General features: G+C 39.0%; 1 protein-coding gene across 4 annotated transcripts in view; it reads left to right on the top strand.

The window, feature by feature from the left end:
- The window catches only part of AVL9 (AVL9 cell migration associated), a 170,654-nt gene that overhangs the window by 70,043 nt on the left and 80,324 nt on the right, over positions 1-20,287 (top strand). For 2 of the 4 annotated variants that reach the window (XM_058183863.1, XM_058183864.1), the window contains 3 exons: positions 15,611-15,682; positions 17,194-17,283; positions 18,693-18,759. The exons of the other annotated variants lie outside the window; for them this stretch is intronic. In XM_058183863.1, the coding sequence (XP_058039846.1) occupies positions 15,611-15,682; positions 17,194-17,283; positions 18,693-18,759 (229 nt within the window). The remainder of the gene's footprint in view (positions 1-15,610; positions 15,683-17,193; positions 17,284-18,692; positions 18,760-20,287) is intronic. 4 annotated transcript variants of the gene reach the window in all.

Here is a 20,287-nt window from a genome sequence, read left to right as displayed (position 1 = left end):
ATGGTGTTAAACAAATCATGTGGTCATTAAGCAAATCCTAGCATTTTCCAACCCTTTCCCAAAAAATGGTAAAATGGTCATAAATTGTAGTCACCTGACTGTTGAACACTACAACCATAAATGCAAGTTAGTTGCTATGTAACTAAGATGTGATCATGTGACTATAGGGTGGGAAGGGAGTAGTTATAATCTCAACAATAAGTCATAAGCAGCTTTCTAAAAATCTGCTATAACTTCAACCAGTTGTTAAAAGACCAGTTATAAGTGGAGGACTGTATATTGTATACTGGTTTTTACATGTTCATTTGATATTGTACATCTGCATGGTTGTTTAAATGCTAAACAAGTATTTTTGAGAATTCAGACTTATCAGCAGTATCTGATCATTTGGGGCTTCCTGCAAACATGTACATATAAACAATTAGAAGATTGGCAAAGGAAGAAACTGCTTGCATTCAGACATTTGTCTTTCTCTAAAGATAGAAATTAAAGTTAGCTTATAAATCTCATTAAAGATTTATAAATGCCTAATGTGTGACTTATTACTTGTTGTAGCATTGGATGTCCAGCTTCTTTAGTCACATAATCACAAAAATGCTGATATATTAGGCTATTCCCTGTGGGATAAAAGCCAATTACTTTGACCTATAGGTTATAAGAAGTTTGAATAATGATTACATGTTTCTAGAAATTCTTCTAGAAGTTGTTGTTGTTTTTTTTTGCTATTTTATCTTCAAAATCATCGGATTAGATACCTGAAGATGTATTCCTACTTTAATGTATTTTTATTAAGAATTGTGATTATAATAATAAACATTAATGCAAACTAAACTGGAACAAAGATGAAATAAATAGTAAAAAGTGCAAGAAAAAAGAAAGAAAAGAAAATGAATATCATAAAGATTGCAATATTTATTTATTTATTAAATTTATTGGCCACCTTTCTTACCACAGGATAATTCATCACAAGTGTAAATACATTTCATCTCTTTAAAGTTATAAACATTTATCTCCTCATCCCATGTCCCAATTCTTATCCATAAATAAATCTATAAAACATCATCTTTTCAGTCCTGATATCAGCAGAAAGTCCTTAAAGGATAGCTACAAGTAACAACATAATTTGTTTTAAACTTGATCAAATAAACCCACTCTGTATTCCTTCCTTTTATTTCTCAGTGTCTTAATTTTTAGTTCATTCAAATATTTTATTGAGATTTGTTTTGTCTTCTTTGTCCATATCACAAAATTCTTCAATACTAACAAGCCTCTTTTGTAAACCAAATAGGGTAAAAAATATCCAGATCTCTCTCTTGATTTGTCATTTGTATTTCTATTTTAAATTTTCACTGTTTCATTTACAAATCCAATCAAACATCTTTTTATAAACCTTTCTCTTGGCCTGGCAGTTGTAAATCCACTTTTGATACCATCTCTACCTTGTCAGATAAAATTTGTTCTACATCTGAGTTTTCTTCAGTAACATCTTTCGGACATAGTCTGTCCATAGAAGTAGCCATTATTATTGACAATGTGGATATTGTAGCTACTATTTTCTGATTCCAATCTTCAGGAGTCTCCTTCAGTATTTTTATTGTCATAATGTTATGTATATTACAGTCTTATATATCTTTACCTAAAATCTTTAGGCCTCTTTGCAGCCCAATTTTTCAAAGCACAACATTGCTTATCTGTGTTAAGTCTCCTAAAATCAAAAAAGGATCTATTTCCCATGAAAAATTGTGTTTTATAATTAATTCCAAAATCTTATTGTAAAAGTTTCAACATTTCAATTTTATCTGGACCATTGATAGCTTCTAAGATCAATTTTTTTATTTAGTTTTCATTGTTTCTTTCAGATTCTTTTAATTATTAAATTTATAATTAACTTTTTTTTCCATTAAGGATTCACCCAGATTCACAGCAGAAATTTTAAACTTGTCATTCCAAAGGTCTCTAATAGCTTAGAAGTAGTTACTGTGTGATTTCCAGAAGGGATTAGAAAGTTAGGTTTGCAAATTTAGTATCCTTTAAAAATCTCTGCTGCCAGTATAAGTAAAATGGCTAATCCTGTTCTTGGCTCTGCTTTCACATATTCATCTTAAGTTCACCATCGTTTCCCTGGAAATCACCCAACGTATTCCTCCTTTCTAAGAATTTCTGCTTCATTTATTATGCAAGCTATTTGATATCTTGTCCTATTAGAAGTCAATGAAATTAGTAATTTATAAAATCAACTTTTAACAGCGCTCCGTGTGCCTTTGGCGTTGAGTCATGCCGGCCACATGACCACAGAGACATCTTCGGACAGCGCTGGCTCTTCAGCTTTGAAACGGAGATGAGCACCGCCCCCTAGAGTCAGGAACGACTAGCACATATGTGCGAGGGGAACCTTTACCTTTAAAATCAACTTAGTTTCCAATGCAGTTGCATCTATCATTTATATTCAAAGGATGAACATGATAATTTGAATAGTTTTAACGTAGAATCACAGACAGATAAACGCAACGTGAAACGAGAAATTCATCCAGATTAAGTTTATTCTTCAGGCATCCTTAATTGATTACTTACTATCAAGATTCATCTGAAGTTCAGTGCTTAAGTGGTCTCAATTAGGGCCTCTGGTGGCTCAGCAGACTAAGTCTGTCTGCTAACACAGCTGCTTGCAATTACTGCAAGTTCAAGTCTCACCAGGCCCAAGGTTGACTCAGCCTTCCATCCTTTATAAGGTAGGTAAAATGAAGACCCAGATTGTTGGGGGCAATAAAAGTTGACTTTGTATATAATATACAAATGGATGAAGACTACTGCTTAACACTGTGTAAGCCGCCCTGAGTCTTCGGAGAAGGGCGGGATATAAATTCAATTTTTTAAAAAAATTACACATTAGTGAAAAAAAATGCATTTTCCCCCATTCTGTGAGGCTGATGATGGTTCTTTGTTAAGATTCAAAATGATCGCTTCTCTCCCTGGTACATTTACCCAGCTAACTCAGTGACCACATGACATAAAGACTACATTTCCCAGAGATCAATCTCTTAAGGAGATATGTTCTCAAATTAGACTAAATATCCCTCTAGTCAGCACACTTCTTGCCTGGAATTATAAATTACACTACTAACTAACAAATTAACTGATTTGAACAAAGAAATAGCATAAAATAATACAAGCTTAACTATCTAATTGACTAAAATAAGCAAAGGCATCGCATCAAACTATGCAAACAATAAGGTAGAAACAAAGCATGCAAAGCTTCAGGTTCAATTGTTCTTTATGTTCGGTCTTCCTTCACAGCAGTTCCAGGTCGGTGACTGGCCTGGTGTAGAGCTCTTGGTAGAAGTCGGGGGGGGGGGGCATAGCTAGTTGATACTAAAATGGCCCATCCGAGTTCTGTCTTGAGGGCAAATGGAGAGCCTGCTGGGCCTTTGACCAGTGCCTGGTGAGGGAAGGCTTTGGTGGTGTCCACTCCCAACAGGAGCAGGATTTCAACTTCGGGGCCTAGGACAGGAAAGATATTAGCAATGTGTCTCAGGTGAGGTATATTGATTGCTACCTCTGGCATCGCAATCTGACTGTGATCATCTGGTAAAGTGTCCCATTCTAGCAGTGGTGGCAATGTGAATTTAGCATTCCCATCTATCGATTCTAGGTGGGGAGTGACTTTCCTCCCCGCCGTGCGCTGTAACCCAGTACATGTTGAAATTGTGAAGTGCATTTCTTCAGTTTGAATGTCAAAGCACTCAAAAAAAGCTGGCCTGGCTAACGATTGATTGCTCTGTGTGTCCACTATCACATACATTTTTACCGCTTCTTCTGGGTGTCCAGCTGGATAGACTTTAGCTAGGAAGATCTGGTGGCATGCACAAGGGGATGGTGAGTCACCGCATACTGACATGCAATTGATACTCGTCGTATCTGGGTGCACTTCATTACCATGCTGAGAATCATTTGTCGGAAGAGGGGTATGCTGACTCATAGTCTGGATGCAGGGCAGTTGCTTTGGCACAGGTAACAAGGCACCTTTGCTGTGCAATCTCTGACCACATGCTCCTTAGATTCACAGTACTTGAAGCAAACTGTACTCTTTGATCAAATCCTTTCTTTTGTTCAGGGGCTTCTGGCAAAATCCTCTACACCTATTCAGAGTGTGCGAGGTCTTGTGGAGTGGACATCATAGATTACCATTTGTTGTCAGAGGTTTATGTTGAACTCTCTTTGAAGGTTCCTCATCTGAGTTCCTTGTGGACAAAGTGCCAACCTGTGTTTTATGCACAGATACAGAGGTTTTTTCTCTTGCGGCCTGTGCTGGGCTCTTGATCGAACTGAGGCTATGGTTGGTTCTTTTGCTGGCAGAGGTCCCTTGTTTTCTAAGGGTTATATTTTGTGGCTCATTGTACATCTTTGCTATGTGGGTGACAAATTCTTGAAGGGCGGCAAACAGTGGGTCTTTGCCTAGGTTCTTCACCCTGTAATTATCAACCAAGTTGATCCATATTTCAATCAGTTGCTGTGGTAGTTTTTAAACGATAGAACTCTGTGTCTTTTTTATAAAAAGTTTTATTTTAACAGTCATATCCAATAACATATTTAATGTACCATCATATACAATTAATCAGACCTGCCCGGTCACCACCCCCTTCCTTTAACTCTCTTCCCTTCTCTACCTTCTTCTACTTTCCACGACCCTCCTCCCCTTCTCTTATCTACATCCTCTCCTCCTTCCTCCCTACTCCTTTCTTCTCCCTCTTTTATCCCTCTTCCTTCCTTTCCTCTTCCTCCTCTTCTCTTTCCTACCTCCTTCTCTCTTCTACTTCCTTCCTTCCCATCATTCTGAAATGGTAGCCAGGCAGCTCCGATCTTACATTGATTATACATCTTCAATCATCTCTGTACATTAACCATCAATCCATTTTCTACCTCATCCCCTCTCCTCCTTCCTCCCCCCACCGCCCCGGGACTTCCCAGAACCGAATACAGGGTATAAAACTAACAGTCAAAAATTAAAATATAACACAAATCATAATCCATAGTCACTCCTTAAAACCTCGACTCCCCGATCTCAGAAATTTCCAATTGAGTTTGTATTTGTTCTTCATTAAAGTACATAGTTTTTAATATCCAACCTTCATCAATCAGTACCTAAGCAACGTTCCATCTTCCAATATTCACCAAGGATTCTTCTGAAATGTCTTTCTTCCTTAAGCAGTCTCTCAAGAATAGTTTATATTTCCAACTTAATTTCTTAAATTTTACTGTCCAACCTCCAAAGATAAACAATAATCCATCTTTTCACATTTTTGGTATCATTTACATACATCAAATCAGATTACAAATATTATTGTTAATCCTATATTATCTCCACAATATATCAATTGTAATAATTAATATCTTCACTTTACCTTACTTATATCAAATAACATTATTAAAATTACACCTATAACTTATCCAAAATATATCAATTATAACAATTAAATTCTAGTTAACCATATAAAAACATTACATCCATCTCTCAAATATAATATTTAATCCAAATTAAATTTTACTATCTATCCTCCAAAATTAAACAATATTCCATCTTCCTATTCCTTTATACCTCAAATATATCAAATAGTACCCCTAAAATTACACATTTATATCCAAAATAAATCATTTACAAAAATTAACCATAATCATATATAATAAAATTAAACATTCTCACTCCCCTTATCTTCTATCTTACACATTTTCCACTATCTATTCACCATTCAACTTAACATCTATCGATAAAGGGTTCCCAATCTTTAATACATTAGTGTAGAAATCTCGTGCTTTAAAAACTGTATTAAGAAAATACTTTCTTCCTTTATAATTCACTGTTAAACCAGCTGGAATCTCCCATCTAAAATATATCTGATGTTTCTTAAGCTCATCCATTAAAAAGGCAAATTCTTTTCTCTTTCTTAACATTTTAGGAGGAATTTTCTTCATCATTATTATATCTTGTCCTAGTATTTGAAATTTATTTTTATAAAATGCTTGCAAAATTCCATACCTAATCTTCTTATTTGTAAAATAAATAACCACATCTCTCGGTAAACACTTCTGCCTTGTCAACCAAGAATTAACACGATAAATTTTTTCAATATTAACTTCAAAATCTTCTGGTTCCACTCCATCTATCTGAGCAAAGGCCTGAATAAAAATCTCTTTCAAATTTTCTTCCTTACATTCTTTTAATCCTCTCACCCTTATAGCATATTCCATTAATTTATATTGTAATATAACCCTTTCTTCATCTGCCCTATCTACCTTAACCTGAATATCGTCTATTTTATTTTCTAAATTCAAATTAATTTGAACTTCATCTATTTTCCTTTGCAAATCTAAATTAATTTGGTTAATTTCTTCCAGTCTTTCCTCTGTTTGAATACTAGATAGCAATAATGGGTTAATTGATTCCTTTAATTTTTTCATCTCCCTCCTCTGTTCTTCCACCATATCTTTAAAATCCAATATTTCTTTCTCCATTTCATCAAATTTTTGATCTATTTCTGAAAGATGAACCTCCATAAGCTCCTGTAAAAAATTCCTTAAGCCATCTTTAATATCTTCTTTCAATTTCTGTATCTGAAGTGAGGAAATTTCCAGTATTTTAGAAATAGTTAAATCTCTTTGCTTGAAAGCCATTTTTAAACTAAGTAATACCAAGAAGAAGGAAAGAAAAAAAAAGAAAAAAGAAAAATTCAATAAACTTTTATTCTTAAACACTGTAATAAAAAGATAAAAAAGGATAAAAAATAAAAAATAAAAATTCCATTTAAAAAAATATCTTGTTGTATTCTTCTTAAAGGTTCCACGCCAGCAATTGTAATAAGCATTTCCTTAACTTTCACTTCCAATATATTCCAGTAAAACGCCATTTACTTGCAATACACAAAACGCCATTTCCTTTCATCATCTCCAATCTTGACTACGAATACATTCTCTTATCAGGGAGTTAAAATCTTGTTACAATCAAATGCTAACGCTCCAGTTTTCAGCTCTGTCCGCATTAGAGTCCTTCAGTAATCCATTTCAGTCACGGAGATGGATGCTGTGTTTTGTTCTGCCATTTGGCAGAAGCGTTACGGATTCTGGAGCTTTTTTTCGGGCTCTAGAAGGAGCATTCCCATCAAGCCACCAGGAATCTTCCTGGTGCTTTCTTGGGGGCTCTACTTCAGCCCGAATGCTCACCTCCCCCTCTTTGCCTGAGGGAAGAGATTTCCAAGTCGCTTGACAGCAGATTAATACTGTCTAAGCGGCTCTACAGAATCACACGGAACTGGCGGTCTGAGATAGCCCACCATTAACGAAGCGGAGCCACCCGGAAGTCCCATAGAACTCTGTGTCTTATACAGGTCGAGACAGCTAAGTTCTGGCAAGTCAGGATCTTTTTGTGCTGACCGCAGCTGTGTAAGGAGGGAAGAGAAATTCCATAGTTCTTCAGGGTCACTGAGGTCTATGGCAGGGAAGTGGTCGACATGCTCTAGGAACGAGGACTCCATCAGTGTAGACATGCCATACTACTGATCAAGCATTTCCCATGGTAACTTGAGGGCTTCAGCTGGCTTGTATAGTTGTGATGTATAGACCTCCTTTACTACTCGTATTGATTGTGGGCCTAGCCATGCTATCATATGGCCGAGTTCCTTGGCTGGCTGCAACTGTTCACTCTTAATGGTGTTTGCCAAGAGAAGCTCATGAGGCCGCTGGGATGGCACATGTAAATGATGGGAAACCTCGGATGTGGCTTTCTCACTCATTGTGATCTCCACCTGAAGATCCACTTGAGGCTGTAGCTTGATTTGGGGAAAGTCTTTTTTGCTTAGGAGGAACTTCTCTCTCTCTTTCCATTTAGCAGCTGGAGTTGTTTATGTTCTTCTGGAGCCTCTGTTCTCCTAACTTTGTCTCGATGAGGATAAGGTGCCATTCACAATCCTTCCATTGTAAATACATCTTCTTATCCTTCTCCAATAGGCGGATATGTCCTAGGGAGAGCTTCTCTTTGGGGGCATTGTAATACTTTATCAATTTCTCCCAATATCTTTGATGGCGTTGATAGTACTTATCCCATTCCTCTAACAGGCTCAACCTCATGGCATCGGTAAGCTTTTTAAGCTGCCTCAGGTCATAGGTTTTCGCAGGTGCCTCTGCCTCCTTTGAAATTTGGACATCCAATTCTGGATTTGTATCGAAGTTAGGTGGGAGGATCGTCATTCCTGATGAACCAGAAGCTTCTGCCATGACTGGACAAGGCTCCACAATGTCCGATATTTCATTCGTGTCAAGATCAAGATTAGAGGTCTCAGCCATGACTGGGGGAATTCAAGGGTTTTCTTGGATACTTTAGAACCACTAGAGTGTGTTGCAAACTTTAGGCAGCGTCAACGCAGTTCGTTTTTTGATCACTGGGGTGCGTTGTAAACTTTAGGAGACATTGTTGCAGTTTGCCTTTTGATCACTGAGATGCATTGCAAACTTTAGGAGGCTTCATTGCAGTTTGCCTTTTGACCACTGAGGTGTGTTGCAAACTTTAGGAGATATCGTTGCAGTTTGCATTTTGGCCACTAGAGTGTGTTGCTTGCGGGCTGGTTGGTTGGGCACTATACCTTTTGGCCACTAGGGTTTGTTTCTTGTGTGCGGCATGGATGACACAGTACACTTTTTGGCCACTAGGATGTGTTGTTTGCACGCTTTAATGCTGGTTTGTAGTTTGTAGATGAGCCACAAGAGACCAATTTGAGCTAATTAATGCTTGGGGTAAACTGGTTGTTAGTTTCCCTTTTGTCTAGGATTTTGCCATGTATATGTGTCCATTTCTGATTCATAAGGAAATTTCTGAGATTGGAATGCAGTTTGGACTGAACGGGATGCAAAAATCCTGGGGGTGGGGTGCTTTTCCAATTACTCTCCAACAAGAGTCAAACATCAGTTTTCTTAACTTTCATTAGCTGGCTTTCTACCTGAACTCTTTGTTACCAAATACATGACCTTGCAACTTGCTTTTCAAATGCAGATTGAGCTGGCTAGACTGGGAGAAGTAGCTTGTATCATGCAAATTCTATCTCCGTGGAAACCTTCATGGAGACCATGAGGCTCTGCTTGCTTTGTGCTAAAATAAGGCTTTTTTCTTTTTATGCGGAGGTAAGCTTCTAAAGCAACATACACACAAAAACTGTGCAAAGGAGATTCGAACATGCAGCCCTGGGCCCCTTTATAAATGGCAATCTTCTCAGTTAACACAAGAAAGGTCTTTGTTCCAAGAAGAGCAGGGGGGCTATCCAATCCAAAAGCAGGCTTTTTCACTTCTTTGGCTAAGTAAAGGTGTTAAGTAAGTGCAAACAAAGTCTTTCTTAATTTGTGCATAGAGAAGAGATGCACTTATTTTTTCACTTTCTTATTTTGTCCATAGAGAAGGCATGCATCCTTTTTCACTGTCCTGGTTCGAGCATAGCTGGCTCTTCACAGACAGATAAACGCAGCGTGAAAACGAAAAATTCATGCACATTAAGTTTATGCTTCAGGCATCCTTAATCGATTACTTACGATTAAGATTCATCTGACGCTCGATGCTTAACTGGTCTCGATTACACATTGGTGAAAAAAGATGCATTTTCCCCCATGCTGCAAGGCTGATCCTCGTTCTTTGTTAAGATTCAAAATGATCGCTTCTCTCCCTGGTACATTTACCCAGCAGAACAGAGCTAGCTCAGTGGCCAATCAAATTGCACAGATGCTATCACATTCACAAAGACTACTTTTCCCAGTGACCACATGACATAAAGACTACATTTCCCAGAGATCAATCTCTTAAGGAGATTAAAGGAATTAAAGTAAATATCCCTCTAGTCAGCACAATTCTAATTGTTCCAAATTAATAATACCTTCCCAAATAGATTTATTTTGTAGAAAATAAAATGAGTAAAAAAGTGGCAAACACAAGAAACCAATGAGTTCGCATAACATTAACTCCAAACAAGTCCATGGTAGCTTTCCATGATGTGACTTTTTCTAATTTAATGCTTTCATATTTCTCTATTATATTCTTTCTATTTCTGTTTTGCCTTCAATCAAATTGCTAGTCTACGGAACTATTTTTTCCCCTAGATATTTAAAGTTAGTAAATAAAGCCCTTCATGGATTACTGCCTTGTCATGGCAAAGGGGCTTGTGTAGCTCTAACTCAATGAAGCTATGAGCTATGCCGTGAAGACTTCACACAAGAAGGACAGGTCATAGCAGAGTTCTGACAAAATGTGATCCAATGGCAACCCAAGAAGGAAATGGCAACCCACTCCAGTATTTTTGCCATGAAAACCCCTTGGACAATACCAAAAGGAAAAAAGATGCTAGAAGATGAGCCCCTCAGGTCAGAAGATCTCCAATATGCTACTGGGGAAGAGAAGAGGGCTAGTACTATTAACACCAGAAAGAGTGAAGCGACTGGGCCAAAGCTAAAAGGACGCTCAGCTGTGGATGCATCTGGTGGTGAAAGGAAAGTACGATGTTGTAAAGGTTTTTTCTCCATAGGAACCTGGAATATAAGATCCATGAATCAAGGCAAGCTGGACGTGGTCAAACAAGAGATGAAAAGACTGAACATCGACATCTTAGGAATCAGCGAACTAAAATGGACAGGAATGGGTGAATTTAATTCAGATGACCATCGGTTATACTACTGCGGGCAAGAATCCCTCAGAAGAAGTGGAGTACCTTCATAATCAATAAAAGAATAGGAAAAGCAATACTGGGATACAATCCCCAAAATGATAGAATGATCTCAGTTCAAATCCAAGGCAAACCTTTCAGTGTCAAAGTAGTCCAAGTCTGTGCCCCAACCACTGGGGCTGAAGAGGATGAAGCCCTAGAGCACCTTATAGAATTAACACCAAAAAACAATATCCTTAGCATCATGGGGGATTGGAATGCTAAAGTAGGAAGCCAAAAGATAACTGGAATAACAGGCAAGTTTGGTCTTGGAGTACAAAATGAAGCAGGGCACAGGCTGATAGAATTCTGTCAAGATAATACGATGGTCATAGCAAACACTCTTTTCCAACAACTCAAGAGATGACTCTACACATGGACATCACCAGGTCAACACAGAAATCAGATTGACTGTGTGCTCTCCAGCCAAAGATGGAGAAGCCCTATACAGTTGGTAAAAACAAGACCAGGAGCTGAACTGTGGCTCAGATCATGAGCTTCTCGTTGCAAAATTTAGGCTTAAATTGAAGAAAGTAGGGAAAAGCATTAGGCCACTCAGGTATGAACTAAATTTTATCCCTGATGATGATGATGATGATGATGATGATGATGATGATGATGATTTATTGAATTTTTATACCGCCCTTCTCCCGAGGGACTCAGGGTGGTTTACAGCCAAGATAAAAACGACAACAATATACACATAAAACAATGAATTAAAAAACTTATTACACAAATGGCCGAATTAAAATATTAAAATGATAAAACCCCATAAAATTATAAAATATTAAAACAGTAAAATTAATTAAAATCCTATGCCAGTCCTGCACGAATAAACAAATAGGTCTTCAGCTCGCGGTGGAAAGTCCGAAGGTCCGGCAGTTGACGAAGTCCAGGGGGAAGTTCGTTCCAAAGGGTGGGAGCCCCCACAGAGAAGGCCCTCCCCCTGGGGGCCACCAGCCGACATTGCTTGACGGACGGCACCCTAAGGAGTCCCTCTCTGTGCGAGTGTACAGGTCGGTGGGAGGCATTCGGTAACAGCAGGCGGTCCCGTAAGTACCCTGGCCCTAAGCCATGGAGCGCTTTAAAGGTGGTCACCAAAACCTTGAAGTGCACCCGAAAGACCACAGGTAGCCAGTGCAGTCTGAGCAGGAGTGCTGTTACATGGGAGCCATGTGCGGCTCCCACTATCACCCGCGCAGCTGCATTCTGAACTAACTGGAGCCTCCGGGTGCTCCTCAAGGGGAGCCCCATGTAGAGAGCATTGCAGTAATCCAAGCAAGAGATAACCAGAGCATGAGTGACCGTGCATAAGGCGTCCCGGTCAAGGAAGGGGTGCAACTGGCGGATCAGGCGTACCTGATAAAAACCTCTCCTGGCGACGGTCGTCAAATGATCTTCGAAAGACAACAACCCATCCAGGAGGACGCCCAAGTTGCGCACCCTTTCCACTGGGGCCAGTGATTCGCCCCCAACAGTCAGCCGCAGCTGCAGCTGACTGTACCGGGGTGCCGGCATCCACAGCCACTCCGTCTTGGAGGGATTGAGTTTGAGCCTGTTTCTCCCCATCCAGACCCGTACAGCTTCCAGACACTGGGACAGCACTTCGATAGCTTTGTTGGGATGGCCTGGGGTGGAAAAGTACAGCTGCGTGTCGTCAGCGTACAGTTGGTACCTCACCCCGAAGCCATTGATGATCTCATCCAGCGGCTTCATATAGATGTTGAACAGGAGAGGCGAGAGAATCGACCCCTGCGGCACCCCACAAGTGAGGCGCCTCGCAGTCGATCTCTGCCCCCCTGCCAACACCATCTGCAACCGGTCAGAGAGATAGGAGGAGAACCACCGATAAACGGTGCCTCCCACTCCCAAACTCCCTAACCGGTGCAGCAGGATACCATGGTCAATGGTATCAAAAGCCGCTGAGAGATCTAATAGGACCAGGGCAAAGGAATAACCCCTGTCCCTGGCCCTCCAGAGATCATCAACCAACACGACCAAAGCCGTCTCCGTACTGTATCCGGGCCGGAAGCCAGACTGGAATGGGTCTAGATAGACAGATTCATCCAGGTATTGGGGTAATGGACATGCCACCACACTCTCGACAACCTTCGCCACAAAGCGAAAGTTGGAGACCGGACGATAATTTCCCAAAACAGCCGGGTCCAGGGAAGGCTTCTTGAGGAGGGGCCTCACCACCGCCTCTTTCAAGGCGGCAGGGAAAACCCCCTCCATCAAAGAAGCATTGATAATCCCCTGGAGCCAGCCTCGTGTCACCTCCTGTGTGGCCAGCACCAGCCAGGAGGGGCACGGGTCCAGTAAACATGTGGTGGCATTCAACCGCCCCAACAACCTGTCCATGTCCTCGGGAGTCACAGGGTCAAATCCATCCCAAACAGTCTCAACAAGACGTGTCTCCAACCTCTCACCTGGATCTACCCAATGTTGATCCAATACATCCCGAAGCTGAACGATTTTATCGTATAGATAACCACTAAACTCCTCGGCACGGCCCTGTAAGGGGTCATCCCGCACCTCCTGATGAAGGAGGGAGTGGGTCACCCGAAACAGGGCCGCCGGGCGGTTATCTGCCAACGCAATGAGGGAGGAAACGTAGGAATGCTTCGCTTCCCTCAGTGCCACTAGGTAACTCCTACTATAGGACCTAACTAGTGTCCGGTCAGCCTCGGAACAGCTGGATCTCCAGGCAGTCTCTAGGCGTCTTCTCTGGCGTTTCATCTCCCTCAGCCCCTCGGAAAACCAAGGAGCTGGTTGAGATCTGCCTGGTGAATATACAGTAGAGGTAACAAATAGATTTAAGGAATTAGATCTGATAGTCAGAATGCCTGAAGAACTATGGATGGAGGTTCACAACATTGTACAAGAGGTAGCAACTAAAACCATTTCAAAGAAAAAGAAATGCAAGAAAGCAAAATGCCTGTCTGAGGAAGCTTTGCAAATAGCTGAGCAAAGAAGGGAAGCAAAAGGCAAGGGAGAAAGATACACCCAATTGAATGCAGAATTCCAGAAAATAGCTAGTAGAGATAAGAATGCATTCTTAAATGAACACTGCAAAGAAATAGAAGAAAACAATAGGGAAGTCCAGATATCTCTTCAAGAAAATTGGAGATATAAAGGGAACATTTCATGCAAAGATGGGCATGATAAAGGACCAAAATGGCAGGGACCTAACAATGGCAGAAGAGATTAAGAAGAGGTTGCAAAATAACACAGAAGAATATACAAGAACGAGCTTAACAGCCCTGATAACCATGTGGTCCCTGACCTCGAGCTTGACATCCTAGAATGTGAAGTCAAATGGGCCTAGGGAAATCTGAGCAACAACAAAGCTAGTGAAGGAGACAGTATTCCAGCTGAACTATTCAAAATCTTAAAAGATGATGCAGTAAAAGTGTTACACTCAATTTGCCAGCAAATTTGGAAAACTCAACAATGGCCATAGGATTGGAAAAGGTTGTGTACATTCTAATATCAAAGAAAGGTAATGCCAAAGAATGTTCAAACTATCGCCCCATTGCACTCATTTCACATGCTAGTAAGGTTATGCTTAAAATCCTACAAGTAGTATGTAGTTTGAGAACTACCAGAAGTATAGGCAGAATTTCGAAGAGGCAAAGGAACTAGAAATCAAATTGCCAACAAACACTGGATCATGGAGAAAGCTAGGGCATTCCAGAAAAACATTTACTTCTGCTTCATTGACTATGCTAAAGCCTTTGATTGTGTTGATCACAACAAATTGTGGCAAGTTCTTAAAGAGATGGGAGTACCAGACCATATTATTTGTCTCTTTAGAAACCTATGTGCAGGTTTGAAGCAATAGTGAGAACTGGACACGGAACCACTGATCGGTTCAAAATTGGGAAAGGAGTCCATCAAGGATTTATACTGTCACCCTGCCTATTTAACTTATGTGCAGAGCACATCATGAGAAAGGTGGGGGTAGATGAATCAAAAATTGGAATTAAGATTGCCGGGAGAAATATCAACAACCTCAGATATGCAGATGATACCACTCTAATGGCAGAAAGTGAAGAGGAACTAAAGAGCGTCTTGATGCGGGTGAGGGAGAGTGCAAAAGTTGGCTTGAAACTCAACATTAAGAAAACTAAGATCATGGCATCTGGCCCTCTCAATTCCTGGCAAATAGATGGGGAAGAAATGGAGGTAGTGACAGATTTTATTATCCTGGGCTCCAAGATCACCATAGATGGCGACTGTAGCCAAGAAATTAAAAGACATTTAATCCTGGGGAGGAAGGCTAAGGCAAATCTAGACAGCATACTAAAAAGCAGAGACATCACCCTGCCAAAAAAAGTGCGTATATTCAAGGCTATGGTTTTCCCAGTTGCAATGTATGGCTGTGAAAGTTGGACCATAAGAAAGGCTGAGTGCCAAAGAATTGAGGCTTTTGAACTATGGTGCTGGAGAAGACTCCTGCGAGTCCCTTGGACTGCAAGGCAATCAAACCGGTCAGTCCTAAAAGAGATCAACTCTGACTGCTCTTTAGAAGGTCAGATCCTGAAGATGAAATTGAAATACTTTGGCCACCTAATGAGAAGGAAGGACTCACTGGAGAAGAGCCTAATGCTGGGAAAGATTGAGGGCAAAAGAAGAAGGGGATGACAGAGAACGAGGTGGATGGATGGAGTCACTGAAGCAGTAGGAGTGAGCTTAAATGGACTCCAGAGGATGGGAGAGGACAGGAAGGCCTGGAGGAATGTTGTCCATGGGGTCGCGATGGGTTGGACACGACTTCGCAACTAACAACAACAACAAAATAAATGTCATATTTTAGTGAAAAAAATGTTTGCTTTTAAATGAAAATAAGAAAAGTTTTTAAGTTTAATTTTTCTTCCTTTAAGGCATTGAAAGTACGGCAAGCAGACATTACTCGAGAAACAGTACAGAAAAGTGTATGTGTTCTAAGTCAGCTGGTAAGAGATAAGACAACTTATACTTTGGTTTTGGATGTTTACATTAGATATTAATAATTGCATGAACTGAAATCTGAATCAAAGATATCCTTTCCAGAGGGTTTGTTTGACAGAGAAAAGTACTGTATATACACAGTTAAATAAGAGCAACCTAACTGAATATGCCCGTACTAGTATACTTTTCAACATAGTATACTGTGATGTACAAAAAATTATTGAAGCTTATACTGTTTTAAAGTCTTTTTTCAACTTTAAGTTCCACTCATGTGAAACTAAATTTAGAAAATAACATTCAATTCCTGGCCCCAGTTTTAAGAGAAAGAAAACTATGATTTCTTACATGATTTTTTTTGGCCTTTCTCTGTGTGTATCTGTGTCTGTGTCTGTGTGTATTCAGAATATGAAGAAATAGTTTATGAAAAAATTAATCTGAAACATAAAGTTTGGAATTGGTCTCTTGTTAGGCAAAACAATACAATGTTCTTCACAATTAATTTAGATCTAAATACCTGTCTCCCTAGTCTTTCTCCCAGTTTATTATTTTTTTTATACCACCAGTTTTTTTAATGAAATAGAATGAAGTACTTTGCCCATATTTTATTGAATTACTATATAATGTTTTGAATAAAAGCATGTTTTTTTTAAAAAAAAATCACAGATTTATGCACAATTAGAACCAGTGTTGTTTTGAAAGCCAGATGTCTCAAAGGTGCTTTTTCAAGAGGCAACTGGACTTTCTGGTTTTTTCTTTGAAGACATTTTTCTTCTCATCCAAGAAGTTTCTTCAGCTCTGACTGGATGGTGGGGAATGGAAAGATTTATACTCCTTGCAGACAGCTGGTCATTTGCATTCTTTTAGCAAGTCATTAAAGTCACCTAGAGGTGTATCTATGTCATCAGGATCACCTGGGTGGTGCAAATGGGTGTGGAGCCTTCTTGGAAGTGATGAAATGACTGTGTTGTAGATTGGAGATAGATGATGTCATATCCTTCCCCCTCTGATGAGAGAGGGCTGTTCAATTTTGACATAGATGGCCTCTTTGACTCCTCTTTCAAACCAGCGGTCCTCTCTGTCCAAAATGTAGATTTTGCTGTCTTCAAAAGAGTAGCCTGTGTCTTTTAAATGCAGGTGGACTTCTGAATCTAGTCCTGCTGTGTTTGTTATCCTATGTTGTGCCATGTGCTTATGAAGTGGTTGTTTTGTTTCTCAATGTACAGATCTGTACCTGGCTCGTTACATTGTACTTCATATACCACGCTCAGTTTTTGTCCGGGTGTTTTATCTTTTATCTTGTCTATCCCAAAGATAAAACACCCATATGATACTGTATAGAATAACTGACCATTCCAATTCATATTCGTAAATCAACTGCAACTGTATATGATATATGGCTTGAAGAATATGCAGTGTATTTAGCTTATTCAAATTCATCTGCTTTTAATGCCTAGATCCTGTTATTACTTCCTTGTTTGTCTTTGTTGATATAACATGATGCTCTTTTTCTTGCAAGCCTTTATATGGGCTACTTCAAGCTAAGCTGCAGCTAATTACACATGCCTACTTTGAAGAGAAAGACTTCTCACAAATTTCAATTCTTAAGGTATGTTTTAAATGTACAAAAGTAAAATTGTTTGAAAGATTACGAGAGAGGGAGGGAGGGAGAGAAAGAGAGAGTCACATTAAAATTGAAATGGAGGAGCCGTTGCTGATAGAAGAGTATAAACACTTATCAGAGTCCATGATCAGAATAGAATGGAAGGTTCATCTTAGTTATATTCTTTGCAACACAGATAGTCCTCATTCAATGATAAGTAGCACTGATGAGTGCTGGTTAATGCCTGGTCCCCAAAGTTACGATCATTGCAGTGCCTCCACAGTTACCTGATCAAAATTTGGGTGCTTGGTAGTCCATCTGCAAATGACCAGAGGGACTCTTCAATTCCCACTTGCCTATCTCTCCCTCATCTTTGCACTTTAGGCCACCTGCACTTTGCTACCTTTGCAGGTCTTGCCGCCCTGTGCTTTGCTGGCCCTGATTTTTGTCAGAGCTTTAAAAATCTGCTTCAGAAGTTGGTATTCTTGTCCAAATTGCATGTGGCCCTTGCCTAATTTGAAAGGCTTGGGAGAAGGTCACAGCTTTAAGAAGGTCTAGTGCAACCACAGCTGCTTTGCAAAGGGCTAAGCTGAGTGTGTCTGAGCAGTAGCAGCAGCAGCAAGAAGATGCAAATGTCAACTGGGGGTGGCAGGGCTCACATAACCATGTAATTCAGGCCTGCTGAATGTTAGTTTCCTCTTACCTGTTATTTACAAAAGAGAAACACTAGATCCTACCTGGTGTCTATTGTTAGTAAGCTAGAAGGCAATTTCTAGCAAGAATCTGACAGCCAATTCTGTGTGCTTAAAAAAGAGTTATTATTCTTTGCTTTCTGAAAGAGTACTCCCTCTAAAAACTACTGAAACTATTGCTAAGTGATATTTTTGAAAGCTATATGCACACTTTATTTGTAGAATAGCATATTGTATACAAAATCTTTGCAAAATTCCATTAAAAATACATTTAAAGCAATTCTGAACTCCAGGATTCTAAAGGATGGATAACTATATATTTAGAGGCTTCAAAAAAATGATAGATCTCTTAGAAAAAGTATTTTGGTAGATTTTTCTTATATAAAGTAGACCTTTTCCTTTTCCCTGTAAAGTTACTTTTAAACGGGCCGGTTTAGCTCACACTGGTAAAGCCTGTTATTAAGAACACAGTAGCCTGCAATTACTGCAGGTTCGAGCCCGGCCCAAGGTTGACTCAGCCTTCCATCCTTTATAAGGTAGGTAAAATGAGGACCCAGATTGTTGGGGGGGGCAATAAGTTGACTTTGTAAAAATATACAAATAGAATGAGACTATTGCCTTATACACTGTAAGCCGCCCTGAGTCTTCGGAGAAGGACGGGGTATAAATGTAAACAAAAAAAAAAAAAGATGCTCATACTTTCAACATGTTATGGTTTTTCAGGAACTTTATGAACACATGAATAGCTCATTGGGAGGGAGCTCATTGGAAGGATCACAAGTTTATCTTGGTAAGCTATATATGGTAACATAACGCTTCCAATTTTTATAAGTATTTTATTACATATAAAGCTTAATGCGAATCTAGTAAGTCTGAAAAAATTACCAGTTATTTTGATTATCTTTTCCATTTGTCATGATTTGTACTTTATATGATACATGACATTTGTCATGTATCATATAAAGTATTAGGTTTTATGTTCATTTCAACTTCTTTTTTTGCATTTCAATTTTTTTCTGAGGAATTCCTTACAAAATAGTTTTTAGAAACCACAATCATAGTATTAAACATGTTATTGAAACAGATAATTCAATCTTACTTCCATTTTTCTCTTGGAGGACTAGATATGAAAAGTTAAAATCACATCTGAGGACAAATAAAATAGCTGGATTTTTTTCACTATAATTGTATCCTCTTCTTCTTGCTTTAATTCATAGTGCCAGCAAGCTTCTCTAATATATAATGAATCCAAATCAATTTACAGTATATAGCAAAAGTTATTGCACCAGGTTTACACAAAGAAAAATACAAATGACCAACAAAGTCAGATATTGTCTAAAATATTCATTATAGTAAGTAAATAATATAATGGTCTGTGATAAGAAATAGTATTGTGAGTTGATATTTCCTTCAAAAATCTGCCCCATGTTTTAAAGCAATACTAGACAAAGAAGACATACAATGCAGTAAAAACGTTTTTTTCTTAAGAAAATGGTACTTAAGAACTTAATGGTGATATTTAAGAATCAATACTTAAGGATGCTTCTCATAGTAAAATGAATAATGAGACAGATCTTCACTCTAGCTGCTTATAAAGACTCATTACATTCATCTATCTCACTGTAGAGTTAGAAATCTTAGGCTGTGAAAGTTTGATGTTTTATACAAAGACATGTTATCTAAATAACAGTTTACAGTATTGCATTTTTACCATCCCAGAGAATGAATTCATATGTATAGTAAATAGAAACAGTAAGACTTTTACCTAGAAGATTTCTAAGTGTTAGTTGCTCTTTTTTTTAATTAAAAAGTTTTACAAAAAATTTCAAAAATGCCTTCCCCCTCCCTCCCACCCCCACCCTCCACCAATCCCCCCACCCATCCCTGGACTTCCCAGAGCAAAATACAGGGTATAACATCTAACAATCATAAGCTAGAATACGCTAACTATCCATAAACTCCCATCCCTCCCCTAGAGCCTTAACTCCCCTTTTACATAAAGAAAAATATACAAATACAGTTTTTACTTTCTATTCATTCATAAGCTATTTGATACTTCTTGGTCTGATATTTGTTTTGAATATAATCAATCCATCTTCTCCATTCCAGTATATATCTTTCCTGTGAATAGTCTTTCAGATACACTGAGATTTTTGCCATCTCTGCTAAATTCGCTACTTTTAATATCCACTCTTCCATGGTAGGCAGATATTCCTTCTTCCAATATTGCGCTACCAATAGTCTAGCTGCTGATATTAAATTTAAAATCAATTTAGTCTCTATTGCCGTACAGTCCGTAATTATACCCAATAAAAACA

This window comes from Ahaetulla prasina, chromosome 4 (assembly GCF_028640845.1).
Source record: "Ahaetulla prasina isolate Xishuangbanna chromosome 4, ASM2864084v1, whole genome shotgun sequence".
In the NCBI taxonomy this organism is placed as follows: domain Eukaryota; kingdom Metazoa; phylum Chordata; class Lepidosauria; order Squamata; family Colubridae; genus Ahaetulla; species Ahaetulla prasina.
This window is presented reverse-complemented; position numbering and strand designations above follow the sequence as displayed.